Below are 16,225 nucleotides of genomic sequence, written 5' to 3'. Positions count from 1 at the left end.
ACACTCCCTCCCAATGGGAAATCCAGCAGAAAGCAGGGGACAAGGACCTGGGATCATTGAATAGGTATATAATCATGGGTATATAGGAGAAATCATGTCATTTGCCACAAAGTGAGTGGAAAATAACTTAATGTGATTTTGTGCAATCATATAAAATTTTCTGATGAGTCATATAAAAATAAAAGGACAACTTTCTGAGTGTGCAGTTCCTCTGAACTAAAGAGTGTAAAAGAGCCTGAGATTCCACTAACTTCATAATTCTTCCCTTTTATTTTTCAGTGCTGCACATTTCTAGTTACTATGTTTTTCCCCAAATTACTTTAACTTTCAGGGTATTTTGAGCTTCAATTGGAATTTTACATCTTCCCCCCTAGATCTGTGAAAAATATCAGTAGACTGCTGATGATCAGTGGAGATATAGACTGGAGATGCATATGGTGGTTATTGAAGAAACTAGCAATAAAGATGAAATCTGTTCCAGGTATACAACTTCTCAGTATAGATGATACTGAAAGGACTTTAAGTCAGCAATACACAAATATACTTACACATATGTGTTTATTGATGTCATGTTTCAAGGAGTCATGTAGAAGTTTGAGCATAGCTGACCATCATATGAAGAAAACTGAAATAAAATATGCACATGTTAAATAATCTTATTAGAATATCTCAGTTAACCTTGAGTGATATCTTGGCCTCACCTGAGAAGAGTGTAGCAACTATGGATCACCAAGATGAAAATGGTCTTTAGGCATGTCTGTGAGGGGTTGTTAATTGATAGGGGAGGACCCATGCAACTGTGGACATTGCCCACCATTCCCTGGAAGGAGGTCCTGGGCAACTAAGCATGAGCTTGGGAGTCAGCCAGCAAAAACAGTGCTCATTGCTGCAGAAGATTCTGTTCATCATGGCTGGGAGTAGAGTATGCTGGAGCACAGCATTTTAGCCTTGCAGAAAGGCAACAAAGAAGAAGGGGTGCACTCCTCTGGTGACCATCTCCTTTGCTACTGTTTATTCAACCTCAGCTTCCAGGTCAAAGGACACACACTTCCGACATTCAGAGTGGAACACCTGCCATTTGATAATCCCACCTGGAAAATCTCTAACACAACCAGAAATATGCTTCTATGATTTCCTAGATGATTTCAGTCAACTTGAAAGTGTATAAACCATCAAAACATTTAACAGTCTATTTATTATTATATACCTTTCTTCCACTTTGTTTGCAAAGAGAGTACTCAGGGAATTTAATCATCCCAGGAAGAAATTCCCATTAGCTGCAATTCCTGGCCCAAAGGCAAAGTAATTCCAAACTAATACTTGAACATATATGTTAATTGCTGCAATGCTTCAACGAAACAAGAAATAGAATGGGTCGAGCTGACAATTATCTGAAGGACATGAAATGTTCCAATATACATGTAATAAAATGTGCCAATCTACTAACAGAATTTATTTAAAATATTTCAGTTACACTTTAATTATTGCTTGGTACACCTTAGAGTATCAAAAGTACAAAATTAGAATTTCTGGTACTCATACTTCAATATTCATTTTTTAAAAAATATTTTAAATGAAAATTATCAATTATAAATAATAGTGAGATACAATATCATGAATAAATAAATTTACACACTATTTCCTAAATAATATAAATTTCCTAGCTTCTTGTTTATCTTGTGACAGGTGGGAACCTAGTGATACCTAGGCACTCAGACCAAGGGAGTCTAGGGAAGAAAGGATCTTTCTCTACTGGAACAACAAATATGGTTAAGTCTCAATGCAGTTTCAAATGAAGGTAATTTACATGGAATTATGAGAGACAAATTAAAAATGTAAATGTTATTTTTGTGTTTATACTAATGATCCTCAAATGTTTTCACCCAAGTGGTCATATATCACTTTTTCTTTTTATTGCCACTGGGATTAGATAACACAGGTCAATGCCCTTATCAGTTAGTCTTTAGCCTGCATTGCACTCTGTGCTCAAACACTGACCCAAGAAAGTCACGTACAATGCTGAGGTCCAAGGTGCTCAGATTACTCAAAGGTTTTATTACCTACTGAGGAATTTCAGGATTAGGTTCTGAACTTTTTGTTTGTTTTTTGTTTATTTTTTTATTAGATATTTCCTTTATTTATATTTCAAATGGTATTCCCTTTCCTTGTTTCCCCTCCAAAAACACCCTATCCCATTTCCCCTCCCCGTTTACCAACAATCACCCACACACTTTCCTGACCTGGAATTCCCCTACACTGGGGCATTGAGACTTCATAGCAGCAATGGCCTCTCCTCTCCTTGATGTCTGAAATGGCCATCCTCTGCTACATAAGTAGCTGGAGCCATGGGTTCTCTTTGTTTGGTGTTTTAGTCTTTGGGAGCTCTGGGGATACTTGTTGGTACTTGTTCCTCCTGTGGAGCTGAAAATCTCTTCAGCTCTTTGGGTCCTTTCTCCAACTGCTCCTTTGAGGAACCTATGCTCGGTCTATTGGTTGGTTGTAAGCCATCGTGTGTTGATCCACCTTTCAAGAAGGATCAATGTACCCACACTTTGGTATTACTTCTTCTTGAGCTTCATGTGGTCTGTGAGTTGTATATTGGGTATTGGGAGCTTTTGGGCTAATATCCACTTATCAGCAAGTGATTACTGTGTGTTTTCTTTTGTGATTGCTTTACCTCACTCAGGGTGATATTTTCTAGTTCCAACCATTTGCCTAAGAATTTCATGAATTCTGGTATGCACTCACTAATAAGTGGATATTAACCTAGAAAACTGGAATACCCAAAACATAATCCACACATCGAATGAGGTACAAGAAGAAAGGAGGAGTGGCCCCTGGTTCTGGAAAGACTCAGTGAAACATTATTCGGCAAAACCAGAACGGGGAAATGGGAAGGGGTGGGTGGGAGGACAGGGGAAGAGAAGGGGGCTTACGGGACTTTCGGGGAGTGGGGGGGCTAGAAAAGGGAAATCATTGATATGTAAATAAATTATATCGAATAAAAAAATTAAAAAAAAAGAATTTCATGAATTCATTGTTTTTAATAGCTGAGCAGTACTCCATTAAATGTACCACATTTTCCGTATCCATTCCTCTGAACTTCTTAGAGAGCAGAAACTGAGTTTTCCTTCCTCATGGTCATGAAAATGCATTACCCTCCTATGTATAAAAAATCCACTCATAGCTATGCGAAGTTTTTTGTTTCTCATTTCAATAAATAGGCTATTTGTAAGACAGCTCCTAAAGTTGAACATTCCCTAAAAACTCTTGTGCATTACATTTTTAATGGGGAGAGACATCCCAATCCCAAGCCTACCACTTGATTACCATTATAAGGAAATCCCATGGTGGGATTATTTACCAAATTCATAAAACTCAGTCACCACATGTGAGGTTCTATTCACTCTAATTTCTTTAGCAAAAGAGATCTGTGAATCCAATACAAACATGCATCAATACAGATGCACAGACCTGTGTGTGTGTGTGTGTGTGTGTGTGTGTGTGTGTTTGTGTTTGTGTGTGTGTCTGTTTATGTGCATGCATGTGCACGTGTGCTAGAGATCTGGAATGGCAGCAGGCCCGACCAATGATTTTGATTTTTCCTGTCTTTCTTTTTCTGTCTTAGAACATCCTCAGACACCATGATGTCACTCTACCTCCACAAGAGAGATTCCAAATCTTAAGTGTGCTAGAGCAGAGCAATGAAATCAACAACGATTCTTTGTTGGCTTCTTACATGAGCCTGAGGAAAAACGTCTTCTAAATGGCAGCCGAACTGGAAAAATGTGGACAAGGAGAAGCCGCCTTTGTGCTCTCTCACAAATTCCTCACATGAGAACCCACGGTTTCTACTCCTTTCCTGGAACTCTTCCCTTGTTCAACCTGCTGTTCTATTAAGGGTTCTCTCCTTGGCAGACAGCTATGGAACTTGAGGCTGCCATCTCTTTATCAGATTTCTGGCAGCTCACACACAAGCTTTTTCTTGTAATTCAAAGACATGAGGACCAAAGGTGGTGGTATCATGAATAAGGAATATTATTGGTAGTAGACTTAGTTCTTGAACCTGTGCACACATGATCCAGATCATAGTGGAAGAAAAAGGGGACCAGAAAACAGGGTGTATCTGACCTGGTAGGTATTTTGATTTCCAAATCTCCTCTCAAGAAGTCACTGGCTTGTCTCTGATTGGTAGCCAAACTCAGTGAATTCCATGGGAGAGAAGTAGGGCTTCCTAGAGCTCCACAGTCACCAGAGAATTGTGGACTACTTGGGGTCAGTGTGGTTAAGGACAGTTAGGCTTTTTTCAAAATGGTCATCATATTGGGTAGGCAGAATAAAAAGTAGAAAGCAGAGCTGTCACCAGGAAATAACTATTACAGCCTCAATGACAAGTGTGCTTTACCTATAGTAAGGGGATGGTAGAAAAGTCTCACCAACCATAAGAGGCCCTGAATGGTGAAACAGAATATAAGGAGATAGATACACGTGACTCTGAGGAGCTCAGACACTGGGGAGGTGTTTTATGGATATGATTTCATTGACCTTCTGAAGCCTGTGTGATGAGCAGATATAACACTTCCTGTCTACAAAGATAAAGCTCAGGTTTACAGATGAGCTCAGGTTCCACAGTTTGCATTATCCTTGTTTTATACCTCCTAGAACAAAGTTTCTTTTGGGTTTCCACTGGTGCTTTCCAGCAAAATAAAGGCATTCTCTTGAGATCATAGTAAATCTCCCATTATTTCTTTTCTTTTCCAAAAATAAATCACTCTTGCTAAGGAGTCATATAAATTCCCAGACATCAGGTTTCCAAGTCTGAGTTTATCCTCTTCTTGAGCAGAGTTTCTGGCAGGGTTGTGAATCTGTTTTGAATCTTGGACAGACCTGAGGGTTGAAGCAGTTCACCAGCACCTTTCGGTGTAGCATCTGACTATGTCCAACAGCACAGCACTTCCAGGAACTAATCACCCTCGGTATCTAATGTCATTACCTAATGACATCTGATGAGGTTGTGCACTCCTGGTAAGCAATATACAAACCTTCTATGTGGACAAAGATTCATATTGTGATTGGGAATGGAAGATTGTGAACACTGTCTTTATTTTCTAGTTTCAAATTTATGAGGACAACCAGTTTCCTCAAATTTCTGTGGGTCCATCTGGTTCCTCTTGAGTGCTGAGGTGAGAGTGGCACTAGACCACTTTAGCAATGCCCATTGACAGTTGAATGTTTGCTGAATGTGCCATTTTAATGGAAGACTGTGGATATTCTCTTTCCAGGCCAAGGTATGGAAATGGATGTGGGATGTCAGCGTGTGCCTTTTTAAATATGAGAAACATGTGAAACCAAGTATACAGAGGCCAGATTTCCTTAGGTCCTCATTTAGACATATAATTTTCTTTGCACAGCTTTCTCTCTGCTCTATTCTGTTAAGACTCTGTCGAAAAAAATCCCCTCAGAAAAAAAGTACTAAGAGATTTTAGAGAATTTTAGAAGATCAAATATCTTCAAGGTACGTTTTCATTCTCAATGTGGGGGACCAAAAATCTACAGAGTAGTACAAGGCTACTCACAGAAAAGGCACAGATGAAGATACTAGATTGAATGAAGGAAATATTCCTTCAGGATTTCAGTACAGAGGACAGGGTGGCAGGGAATGGGGTTCAAGTCATGCCTGGGATACTGATGCCCCTGCCAACTTATTTTCTTTGTCTTTTTGCTGACATTAGAACTGTTCTAATTATCCATTTTGGTTTGGTATTGCAGAGGACAAAATAAGTTTTTAAGAGAGATGAGGAGCTGAAAAAGGAATTACAAAAGGAATACTTGGAAGAATATCTAAGCTACTTGGCAAAGAAAGTCAGTATGAGAAGCATGGAGACAGGAGAATTTGTGTCACCTACTCAGTCTGTTTCCAGGACTCTCTTGTGCTGTCTCAGTGGAGTGTGTTATTTAATAAAAGTGCTCCACATGCAATGTGCATATGAAGCAAACACACAAATACACACACACACACACACACACACAAACACACACACACACACAATGGAGTGGCATACTGAGAAGACTTAGACCTAGCTTACTGAAAACAGGAAATGAGTAAAGTAGAATAATGGATTTTCAACACACCAGGGATACAGGCCCTACACTGAGATGTCAGACTTTAACAGAACTACATTTGGTTAATATCTTGGCTGACAAGAATTTGCTTCCAAGGTTTGAAGCAGTGGCCTAAATGATTTTCCCTTCCCACAGAAGAAGAATAAAGAGGAACTTGCCCAAAAAGTAGCCTTCTGGGAGGAGATAAGAAACATTCTAGTAACATCAGGATTTTTCAAATGGGCTTCCTAGCCATTTGGAAAAATGTATGGTTCTGAAGGAAACAACTTTGGGGAGGTGGGCTCTGGAGCACCATTAACATCAAAGAAAGCTCAGCCTTCTTTAGTAACAACAAAGACCCTCAGCCCACCAGTGGTGTCTTCAGGAAAGGAAGACTGTGAAGAAGCAGCCCCAGCCACATCACCAGCTTCCAAAGAGGCTGCAGAAACATGCACCTTGGAAAGTCCAGGTGAGTCACAACAGGTTTCTGACTAGGACAAGCCTTGTGTAGAAGTGGTTCCAATTTCTTCTGGATCAGTCACACATGAGTGCAACTGAAGCTCATAAGTAAGGTAAGGCAGAGATGCTGGACAGGTGTCTCAAGTCTGGAGAACTGGACCCCATAGAGAATACTGAATCTCCAGCCATGTGTTCAATATTTTGCTATCAGGGATCAATTTAGTTTCCTCTGGTAACAGAACTTCCTGTGTTGAGTGTTGCCTTTTTCCGTCCTGACAATCTGTCTTGTCAGCTTGTGCAGACCTAGCAATATTTCTGGATGTGTCTGTGAGTTGATGGTAAGAAAGAAAAATTCTGAGCTTGCCTTGCAGTTCTGAGGCCACAAGGGTCTCTCTTTCCCTACAATACTGTACTATTGTGGATATCTCCTGATGGTCTGATCTTGAGAATAGACTGTCTTTCTGCTGTGTGCAGCCTCTTAATACCTGATGGGGTTTCTCATAGGCTCACAGCTCTAGTGTAAATGCTCCATATGATTGAGCATGCCCACAGCTGGCTTCTTAAAGGAGGACTCTATGAAATACTTGCAGTTTGACTCTATGTCTGGAAGTCACAGACTTGTAAGTAACTTGTGTGAGACTGTGCCTAAGGAAAATCCCAGCAGGACACAGGAAAATACATGTCCAGATCTTAGAATCCAGAGGCCAAAAAATCTGGAGATATGAACTAAGAATAGAGAAGACATATCTCTGCCTGGGGAAACACAGCAGAAGTTTTCCTATTCTCTTACAATTTAGATCCCTGGAGACATATGGTCCATACCTAAGTTAGAAGACTTTGTCCAATGAATCCCTCCACACACATAGATATTTTATAGTCAGCCCAGATTCACAACCAAAAATATTGCTCTATCCGCTTAAGCTGACAGTAAAGTCCAAGGCCCCATCTCCCAGACACCAATACCCAGAACTCAGAGTAATACTTCCCGCCCATGATGAGGAGCAGAATGAAGGAAAGAATCCCAATGACTTTGAATTTCTCTCCCAGGCTGCCAGACTGAGTACTGCTCAGAGATACCAGGCCCTCTCACCTCAGACTTTTCTAAATTTTTCATTACAGTTCAGAAGAGACCTGCACCTGCTGGTCCTCCCTCAGGATTTATGTGAGAAATTCCTCCCCTCAGGAAGGCAGAACACCAAGAAAAGAATCAGGAAATGTGGTGTATTATGTGAAGCCTTGGAAAAGATATGAACACGTCTCCTGATCTGGGGCCATTTCTTTCTCCTTGATTTTACATGACTGCCAGGGAACATATTTAGAGTATATATCCACACACATCACCCTCCAGAGGGAACTATGTGTGACAAGGACTGGCCATCTTGAATTTGATGACTGTATTTGGTTGCTTTTCAGAGTCCATGGAAATGAACACTATAATTAGAAATTTTCATGGTAGTTGGGGGCTAGAGCCAGTAATTCTAGTCACTCACAAAATGAAGCTAAAGGCTTCCTACAAACTCAAATCAGCTCCACAGTCTGAGTGTCATATTACCTAAAGGATAAAGAAGGCAGCCCGAAAGCATAAGGCAGCCAGGGAGGCATAAAGCAGGAATAGACATGGTGCCTAGTTGCAAAGAGAAAAGGCAACTGCTTTTGTGTCCTTGACTTCGTACCTACTCTGGTAAGCTTTGGAGTATAAATTATCAAGACACCTCAGGACACCTGAGCAGACCTGCTGACTGCTACAGGAAAGAGCCTAGGACCAGGAGGTGTCAGGATGAATATCTCCAGTTCCACTCAACATATTTTCCTTTTTACTGTATCTCAACAAAGCACAATAGCACCCAAAACAACAAAGAGAGTAGGAACAATGAGATGTATGCACTGGTGTGGCCTGCGTCATGTGTGTATGAGAGGATGGGTCTAAGTCCTCCAAGAGTTGTGTTACCTACATCATCATTCCCCTCCAGAAAGGAGCCCAAGATTTTTGCTATGCACAAAATGAGAAGTATCAGTTCCTCAGATAAGAAGAACTGGGTCTTCTTACATTGGGTTGGATTCATGTAAGCAAATGGAACTCGGTAACTGAGGGTACCTCTTGTCTCTCTCTTAGAAACAGCCAGCCTAAATAGTGCTCTGCACAGAGTCAATCCATTCCAGATCTTCTTCACTGACCATATACAGTCAATAGTGAGCAGTTCGAGTTAAAGGAGCATTTCCTAGTACTTTTACAGCTCCTTGTATTTTATGTCTTACTCGGAGTAATTCTTCAGTGTTCCAACTTGATACGAATCTGCATGAAAAACGGTTGCTTGCAAGGATGTATTAAAACAGTCTGTACAGACCACATACCTAAAAGATGTAAAAATGAAACTTAAGTATGCCAAGAGTGTCCTTTCTAATGATTATGTTTTGTATTTATGAAGAAGTACTTCCTTTGTGCCCAACCAAAGAGATCCTACAAGCTAGGTTTACAAGTATTTGCACATGCAGAACATACATCTTTTGATTTTCAAGGGAACACACTATTTGCCTAGAGAGTCCTTTGGATGAGTATCTCATTTTCAAAGACCGCTGCTCACAAAACAATTGAAATTCTTGTAACTTGCTAAATATAAGCCACAACAAGGCGGTTTGCTCTTAGGTTTTGTAAGATCTTGGAGTCAGACCTTGAGAAGTGCTGATGTGTGAGGCAGTCTCCTGTGACTTCGTGTTCTTCCATCCAATTGCATCTATTCTTACTGCAATGCCTACTTCAATAATATAATATGCCCAATTGAAATTTGGCCTTTTGTGTCTTGGGACTCAAAAGGGAGATTATAGAGAAAATGAGTAAGGCACATGAGGCAAAAAGCACAATATACTGCCGGAGAAAAATATAGGCCAGTGTGGGTTGCAGAGGAAGAACTGCCACACGTAAGGCAACTTATGATAACTTAGGAAGAGGAGTCCAAAACAGTATATAGGGGAGGGGGATAGTATTGGAGATTGATACACTGACCTCCTGTATCAGTGAGCATTTCTGTTGGCTGGGATTTATGGTTTGTATTGGAAAAGAATACCTGATATGTGTTGATATGAGCCATCAGAACCATGCCATCCCTTGTCTTGGATGGACTGGAAAAGTAGTGGTGATTTTGAGTAGAGGGAAAACATTGTGGACTATTCTGAGCAAAATTATGGTGTGATCAAAGCCATACTCTAGAAGTTAAAATGAAGGAGATGCAAAGCTGCTTGGTTAGGGAAAGTCAGGTGAGGTTTGGGAGCTGATACCATGGAATGATGATAAGGGGGGTGATAGTCTTGTGTGTGTGTGGAGGAGTGATCAGGGGAATTCAGATATCCAGGTAATAGGGATAAAGTTTGAGGAATCTGAGACAGGGCAGGATTCCAGTTAGGATCATGGTGAGGGCAGTGTTCATCTCATAAACATGAGTAGGATTTGTATAAGAGGACAGAACTTGAAAGTGAGATGTAGTTATAAAGTTTGTAATTGAAGGCACATGTGAGATATTACAACTACATCAACATTGGGAGAATGAAGTGAGAAGGCTAGAGAGGGACCTGAGGCACTTAAACATGCAGGCGGCTCATGAACTCGGTAAATATGGAGAACTGGCTGCAAGAGAAACAATTCCTAGCAGCTTAGGTGAATGCCTAATGAGGAAATCAGGGACCACAGTGGGGATGAAGGAACAACAAGGCTGAAAGGGCACTGGATATGAGGTTCACAGAAGCCATAGGATGGGGACACAGGAAGCAGGAATTCAGGATGGAACCTGCTGGAGTTCTGGGGATATTGACTTAATGTATTTTAAACCATGGAAGGCAGATAATGCAATGTCCAGTAATGTCATAAAATCTAGTTATACTGTCACTCTCCTGGACCCCCCAGCATTCAGGAGGATAGAGTGCAAGTTGGTGAATTTGGTGCCACGTAGAGTGAACAGTAATATTGTGCCTCAAAACAAAAGTCACTTGATGAGAAATTGGCCATTGTGGATTCTGTTATAACTGTCATACTGAAGCTGGCATCTAGGCCCTAGAATCTAGGGGAATTTGAAGAGGAGGCTGCTCTTTGGCAATGGGTTAGCAGATTACTGTCATGTAGGAGCTGTGAAATAGTTTGGACATGGTTTCTTCTTGTTTATTGTTTTTTTTTTAATTTTTTACTTTTTCATTGATTTCACTTTAGATTTCCAAAAGCTTGATGTTTTAAATGATAGCTTAGGTGTGAGTATACATACATAAACACAGTTGTTTAATGGCTCATGTGGGAAGCCTCTGTGTTCATACACAACCTAGAGAAAGAAACGAGAATGTGCTAGAAGCCTGCTCGAAATCTCACTTTCTCCCTCGAAGAATGAAACCCCTCTTGCTCTCACCATGTCTTCCTCCATTTTACATGTGCACCGCTTCCATTCTAACAGTGATTCAATTGCAATGGGTAGAAATGTAACTTTTACAACTGGCTTGCAGGGCTTAACATCTGCAAGATTTATCACCATTCATGCAAGCAATTGTTTGGTGGGTTTTTACATATGGAGACCCAGTGAAGGAAGAAGAAAAGTAATGGAAAAAGACATAGTATGATCATATGACAGTAATACTATACTACATCAGAAGGACAGAAGTAGCTCCTTCTCACATAGGGAGAAATCCCATGGGTCTCAGGGGCAGGATACAATAAAAACAGCTGCATTATCAAAGAGATTGTTGAAGAAGTTATCAGAAATATTGATGAAGCAATCAGTCTGCTGTTGTCAGGAAGGAAGCAGAGATGGGTTAGAAGTGAAGACAAAACTTGGAATAGTTACTGTCTAGACATCAGGTTTAACTAAGCAGGGATGACCAAAAGGGCCTTGTCCTAACTGAGGGACAAGCTAAAAGTAAGTGTAGTGGTTGGAATACTCCTGTCCCAGGCAGGGTATTGTGGGGTATGGCCTTGATGGACTAGCATTGGCATTGTTGGAGGAAGTGTCTCTTTGCGCATGAACTTTGAGGTCCTCCTTGAGAGAGGAGGAGTCATTTTTCTCCTTTTTGCCTTTCAAACGAGATGTAGAACTCTATGCTCACCAGGCACCATGTTTGCCTGAATGCTATCATACTTTCTGCTATGTCGATAACAGACCAAACCTCAGTACCTGTAAGCCAGCCCCAATTAAATGTTGTCCTTTATAAGTGTTGGATTAACCATGATGTTGATTCACAAGAATGAAAACACTAACTAAGGCACTAAATGAGAAAAATGCAGTATATTTTGAACATTATGAATTAGGAGGACAAAGAAGATGGTTCCACATTACTGCTGCACATGACAGATGGCAGTCTACATTCAAGGATTATTTTGGAAATCACAGGAGAGAACAGATTGTTAATGTTCCTTGTGCCTCCCTTCCTTGGTGAATCAAGCATAGCTGGCTGGGCTAACTTAGAATTCTTTGCTTCTTTTGTCTTCTCAGACCCATCCAACCCAGACAGCCTTCTGGTCAAGTGCAGAACTGCACACACATTTTGGATATCAAGTGGTGCTCCCTGAATCCATTGCTGTGGTGTGTGCCCCCAAGTATAAATAGTAAGTATGTGAGATTCAAGTCTGGAATTTACAAGTACAAAATCACCAATGTCTCAAAACTATTTAAAAACTGTCTTTGTACAGAATGTCTTGACTGATTGCTATGAATGCCTTCCTTTTATGTGCATATTCTAATGATCACCAACCACTCTTAAAAGACAGGATGACACCACTGCTGGTTTTTAAGACAACCTTTTAAGAAGTAACTTTAAGAGGCAGAGATTGAAGAAATTCAACAGGAAACACTATATGGGAGTTCCATGTCTCTTCCTTCCCAAGGCTGTATTCTGAATTCTTCAGGCAAAGTAGTGTTGGGTAAGCAATGAATATGATTAATTTTTATTTTGTCACTTGATGTCCTAAAGAAACAAGCTAACCCCAGTTTTATATTATTGTCCCTTGTTCCTCACAATCAATGGGCAAGAATTCATTGTGCAAGAAAGGGATCCAGAGACAGTGAGACAGAGAATTTTTTACACACAGGGGAAAGAGAAGGAGGACACAGATGACAGAGTGGAGGACATTGAGAAGATTAGGAGAAGGAGGAGGACTATGAAAAATAGAAGGAAAATGAATATCGAGAGAAAGAATACAAAGAAGGAAAGAAGGAAGAGAGGGAGAGAGAGAGAGAGAGAGAGAGAGAGAGAGGAGAGAGAGAGAGAGAGAGAGAGAGAGAGAGAGAGAGAGAGAATGTAGATGGAAGAGAAGGGGAAAGAAATCAAAGACAAGAAAGGACAAAAATAAGAAACTAGAGGGCAATTAAGATTGGACAGGGATGACAAGGTCTAGAAGGAGGACAAAGATGACAATGATGAATTGCAAAAGGAAGATAAGTTCACAGTTTCTAAGAGAATGGCAACATTTTTCAGAGAAGATGAGATGAGAGTTGGGAGGAAAAGAGAGAGATAAGAAGGGAAAGAGAAAAGGGAGAGATAGGGAGAGACATATGAGAAAGAAGAGAAGAGGAATGAGGAATGGAAAATTGAATGAAAGGAGGAAGGTGGAGAGAAAGGTGGAGATGAGAGACAGGAAACTTGGACTTGGAGGCAAATGTGTGCAACTGTGAGTCTGCCTTTTCTCATTTCAGAATTGAAATTTTCACACTGGTACCTACTGGATTAAAATAAATACTCAATTATCTACAGAGTGGGCTCCATGCCCACAGACAGGACACAGCTCTCTTTTGTGTATGTATCTTTGTGCAAGTAAACAAGGCCGTGTTTTCAGTCAGGACACAGTGCTGATTGGTTTTTATCATTTTTTCCTTACCCTCCTGGCAGTTCAGCTTCATCACCCCCTTCTTAGAAATCCATAGTAACCAAATATCTATGATTCTGGGATTAGTGAATGTACGTTTTCTCATATTTGAAATCTGATCATTCACTGTCTCTGAGATGCTATTCCTTTCTGCCCCATAATCCTGATATCTGAGGATACTAATACTCTCAGGAAAAGATTAAGGAAAGAGGACGTGTGTGTACCTCAGAGTCAGAGTGTGAGAGCAGCATGCTTGAGGCTCTGAATTCCATTCCCAGTAACATGAGGAAAAGAACAAAGTATGAAACTCATTGGCTTATTTAATGCTTATTCCCTGTTACTTTGTTCTTTATCAATGTAACTTTCAGTCAGAAATCTGTATGCAAAGGACAAACTTGCACAAAAGGTAAATTATGCAAATCTTGTTCTGGAATTTTTTCTAGAAGTATATGGTTCTCACCATCTAGGGAGGTGGTTTCTTCTCCTATGTTGTGGTCTGTGATCTCACACTTAGTATGATCAGATCTCTGTGTGTCAGATCAGACCCAGATAGTAAGATTCTATCTCTTTACTACCTATCAGCCAGGACTCTTCCATTGAGTATAGATTCAGAGGAGATGCAGCAACATAGAGAAAGGACCAAAACGTGTCCCATGAAATAGATAAGAACCAGAAATTCAGTCATAGAGATCCAAAGTATTCTAAGATACTATCTCTCTCTCTCTCTCTCTCTCTCTCTCTCTCTCTCTCTCTCTCTCTCTCTCTGTGTGTGTATGTGTGTTTCTATATACTTATAAATGTATATGTGTATACATTTTGCATTATTCTCCTTATCAAAAATACTGAGACCTAATAAAATTTAAGATTTCTTTTATAATACACACATATTATCTTCCTTCTGTAGCATCATTGTGCAGACATGTGAAAACAGATACTGCCACGACAGCTGCCCCACAGTTGTTGGCATCAGAGAGAACAGTGTCCTCCTCTACGAACTGAGCCTTGGAATTTAGTCTTCCAAGAAAAAAGGCAGGAGTTGAGCTGGCTCTGTGCGGTGACAGAATCCATTTCCAAGAGAAAGTCCACAAACAGCCTGCAAGGAGCTTCTTTAAGAGAAAGAAGCTCACTAAGGAGAAATCTCCTGAGAAAAGGTAGCAAGGCAGAGAACAAAGGTTGTTTTATCGTCATCATCATCATCATCACCATCATCATCATCATCATCATCATCATCATCATCATGTTAAGGTCTTTGAAGGCTAAGGCTTTGTTCCTAATTTACTGGAAGCATTCACAGCCTCTCTCACTCTTACAGACCACAAACTGGGTTCTTTGGTATAAACTGTTCAGACATCATTAAGAGACCTGATTCTTGTCCCCTGGACTGGTTTCCTTGTTTCAGATGTTCTCAACTACACAGTTTAGGAAAGCAGGGCCTGCTCAGCAGCTTGGGTGGCATGACGCACAGCCCGGCCGGACAGCCAGCTCACCTGTTTATAGTCTATCCAGGAAGAGATGTCAGTAAACATGGTGGCTGTGGTCAATGGCTTGTCTGCCATTATCCAAGAGAAAGAACTGAAAAATAGTGTGCACTGTAGGTCAGGGCTCTGGAGGGCAGCTGAGGAAAGGATGGAGGAGGCTGCCAAGCCACACCTCAAAGCCAGTTTGTACATGGCAGGGATGAGACCTGAATTTCTGGGGAATATGGAGTTCATCTTCAGTTATGGGCCATAGTCTGGGCCCTGCTGAAAAGGCACAACATTATCCAGGCACCACCACACTGCAGACCTCCCAACTGTAGTGGAGTCCAGATGTCACCCAGCACTGTCCCACCTTCAGCAAAAGGGAAGTACACAGGCTAAGGCCTAGGCTGAAAAAAATCAAAATCTTCCAAACAGTCTGAGAGCCACTGGCAGCTATTGTCACACAGAAATCTGCTCTGCCCAGAAGTCTCTGGCCTGGCTCTGCTGAAGCACTTCCCACTACCTCCGGACCAGAAAGGATGTGACCACACACGGGAGCCTGAGGGGGTTCCTAAAAATGAATAAAAACAGAGGCTTACATGAGAGAGGAACCTGCAAATGTGCTAGGAGCCTCCTGACCTCCAGAGGAAGTGGTGTAGTCACAGAGTAGGCAGGACTCTGATGCTGGGGATCTCAGGGCTTTCTAGCACTCTAACTATGGAAATGCTGAGGATAACTCCTGAAAAGTCCTAAAAACCTTTTTTTTGTTCTTTCTGAGGGTAAAAGACTGCTGGCTTAGGTGATTAACACCTGCCACCTAATAGGATTAAGCAGTGTGGCCTTGGTTCTATCTCAGCAGGAACTGCTGAGGTCTAACTTACAGCCTGCTTGTGGGAAGTGGGGAAAGAAAATGGGTCACTTAGAGAAGTGGTTATAGAATTTCATACTAAGTTGCAAAAAAATTTCCTATGAAATTTATCTAAGGTGAAAAGCTGAAAGATCCTAAGCAGGGAAAGGGAAAAAAATCGTGTCTGATTGGGGAAAACCAAAAATTCCTAGTCTAAGTGAGGAAGGGGAAAATTTCTACCCTAAATCTAAGTGAGGAAAAGAAAAAGAGTGAGGAGCTCTTTTTCTTTGTCTTCAGCACTTATACGTTTTTCACAATACATAATCACATGTTACAAAGTTCATCATTATTTCACACAAAAATTCAAATAATTGAAATAGAAGTTTACAACAGAGAATATTTACATGCATGTCCATGAGGAACAATTATCTACCTAAACTTGCATCACCTGTGTGGCTGACCTATTGGGACTGAGCTGCTATACTCAGGATGATATTCTCCAAATTCTTCCCTTTGCCTGAAAAA

At 40.8% G+C, this 16,225-nt stretch overlaps 1 protein-coding gene across 1 annotated transcript in view; it reads left to right on the top strand.

The window, feature by feature from the left end:
* Positions 1-14,917: 14,917 nt before the first annotated feature.
* Positions 14,918-16,225, top strand: part of LOC127669838 (STAM-binding protein-like) — a gene marked incomplete at its 3' end in the record, with an annotated part of 68,162 nt that continues 66,854 nt past the window's right edge. Inside the window, exon 1 of the mRNA XM_052164091.1 lies at positions 14,918-14,984. Coding sequence (XP_052020051.1) covers positions 14,918-14,984 — 67 coding nt within the window. The remainder of the gene's footprint in view (positions 14,985-16,225) is intronic.

The sequence above is a fragment of the Apodemus sylvaticus genome, chromosome 1, assembly GCF_947179515.1.
Source record: "Apodemus sylvaticus chromosome 1, mApoSyl1.1, whole genome shotgun sequence".
Classification (NCBI taxonomy): domain Eukaryota; kingdom Metazoa; phylum Chordata; class Mammalia; order Rodentia; family Muridae; genus Apodemus; species Apodemus sylvaticus.
This window is presented reverse-complemented; position numbering and strand designations above follow the sequence as displayed.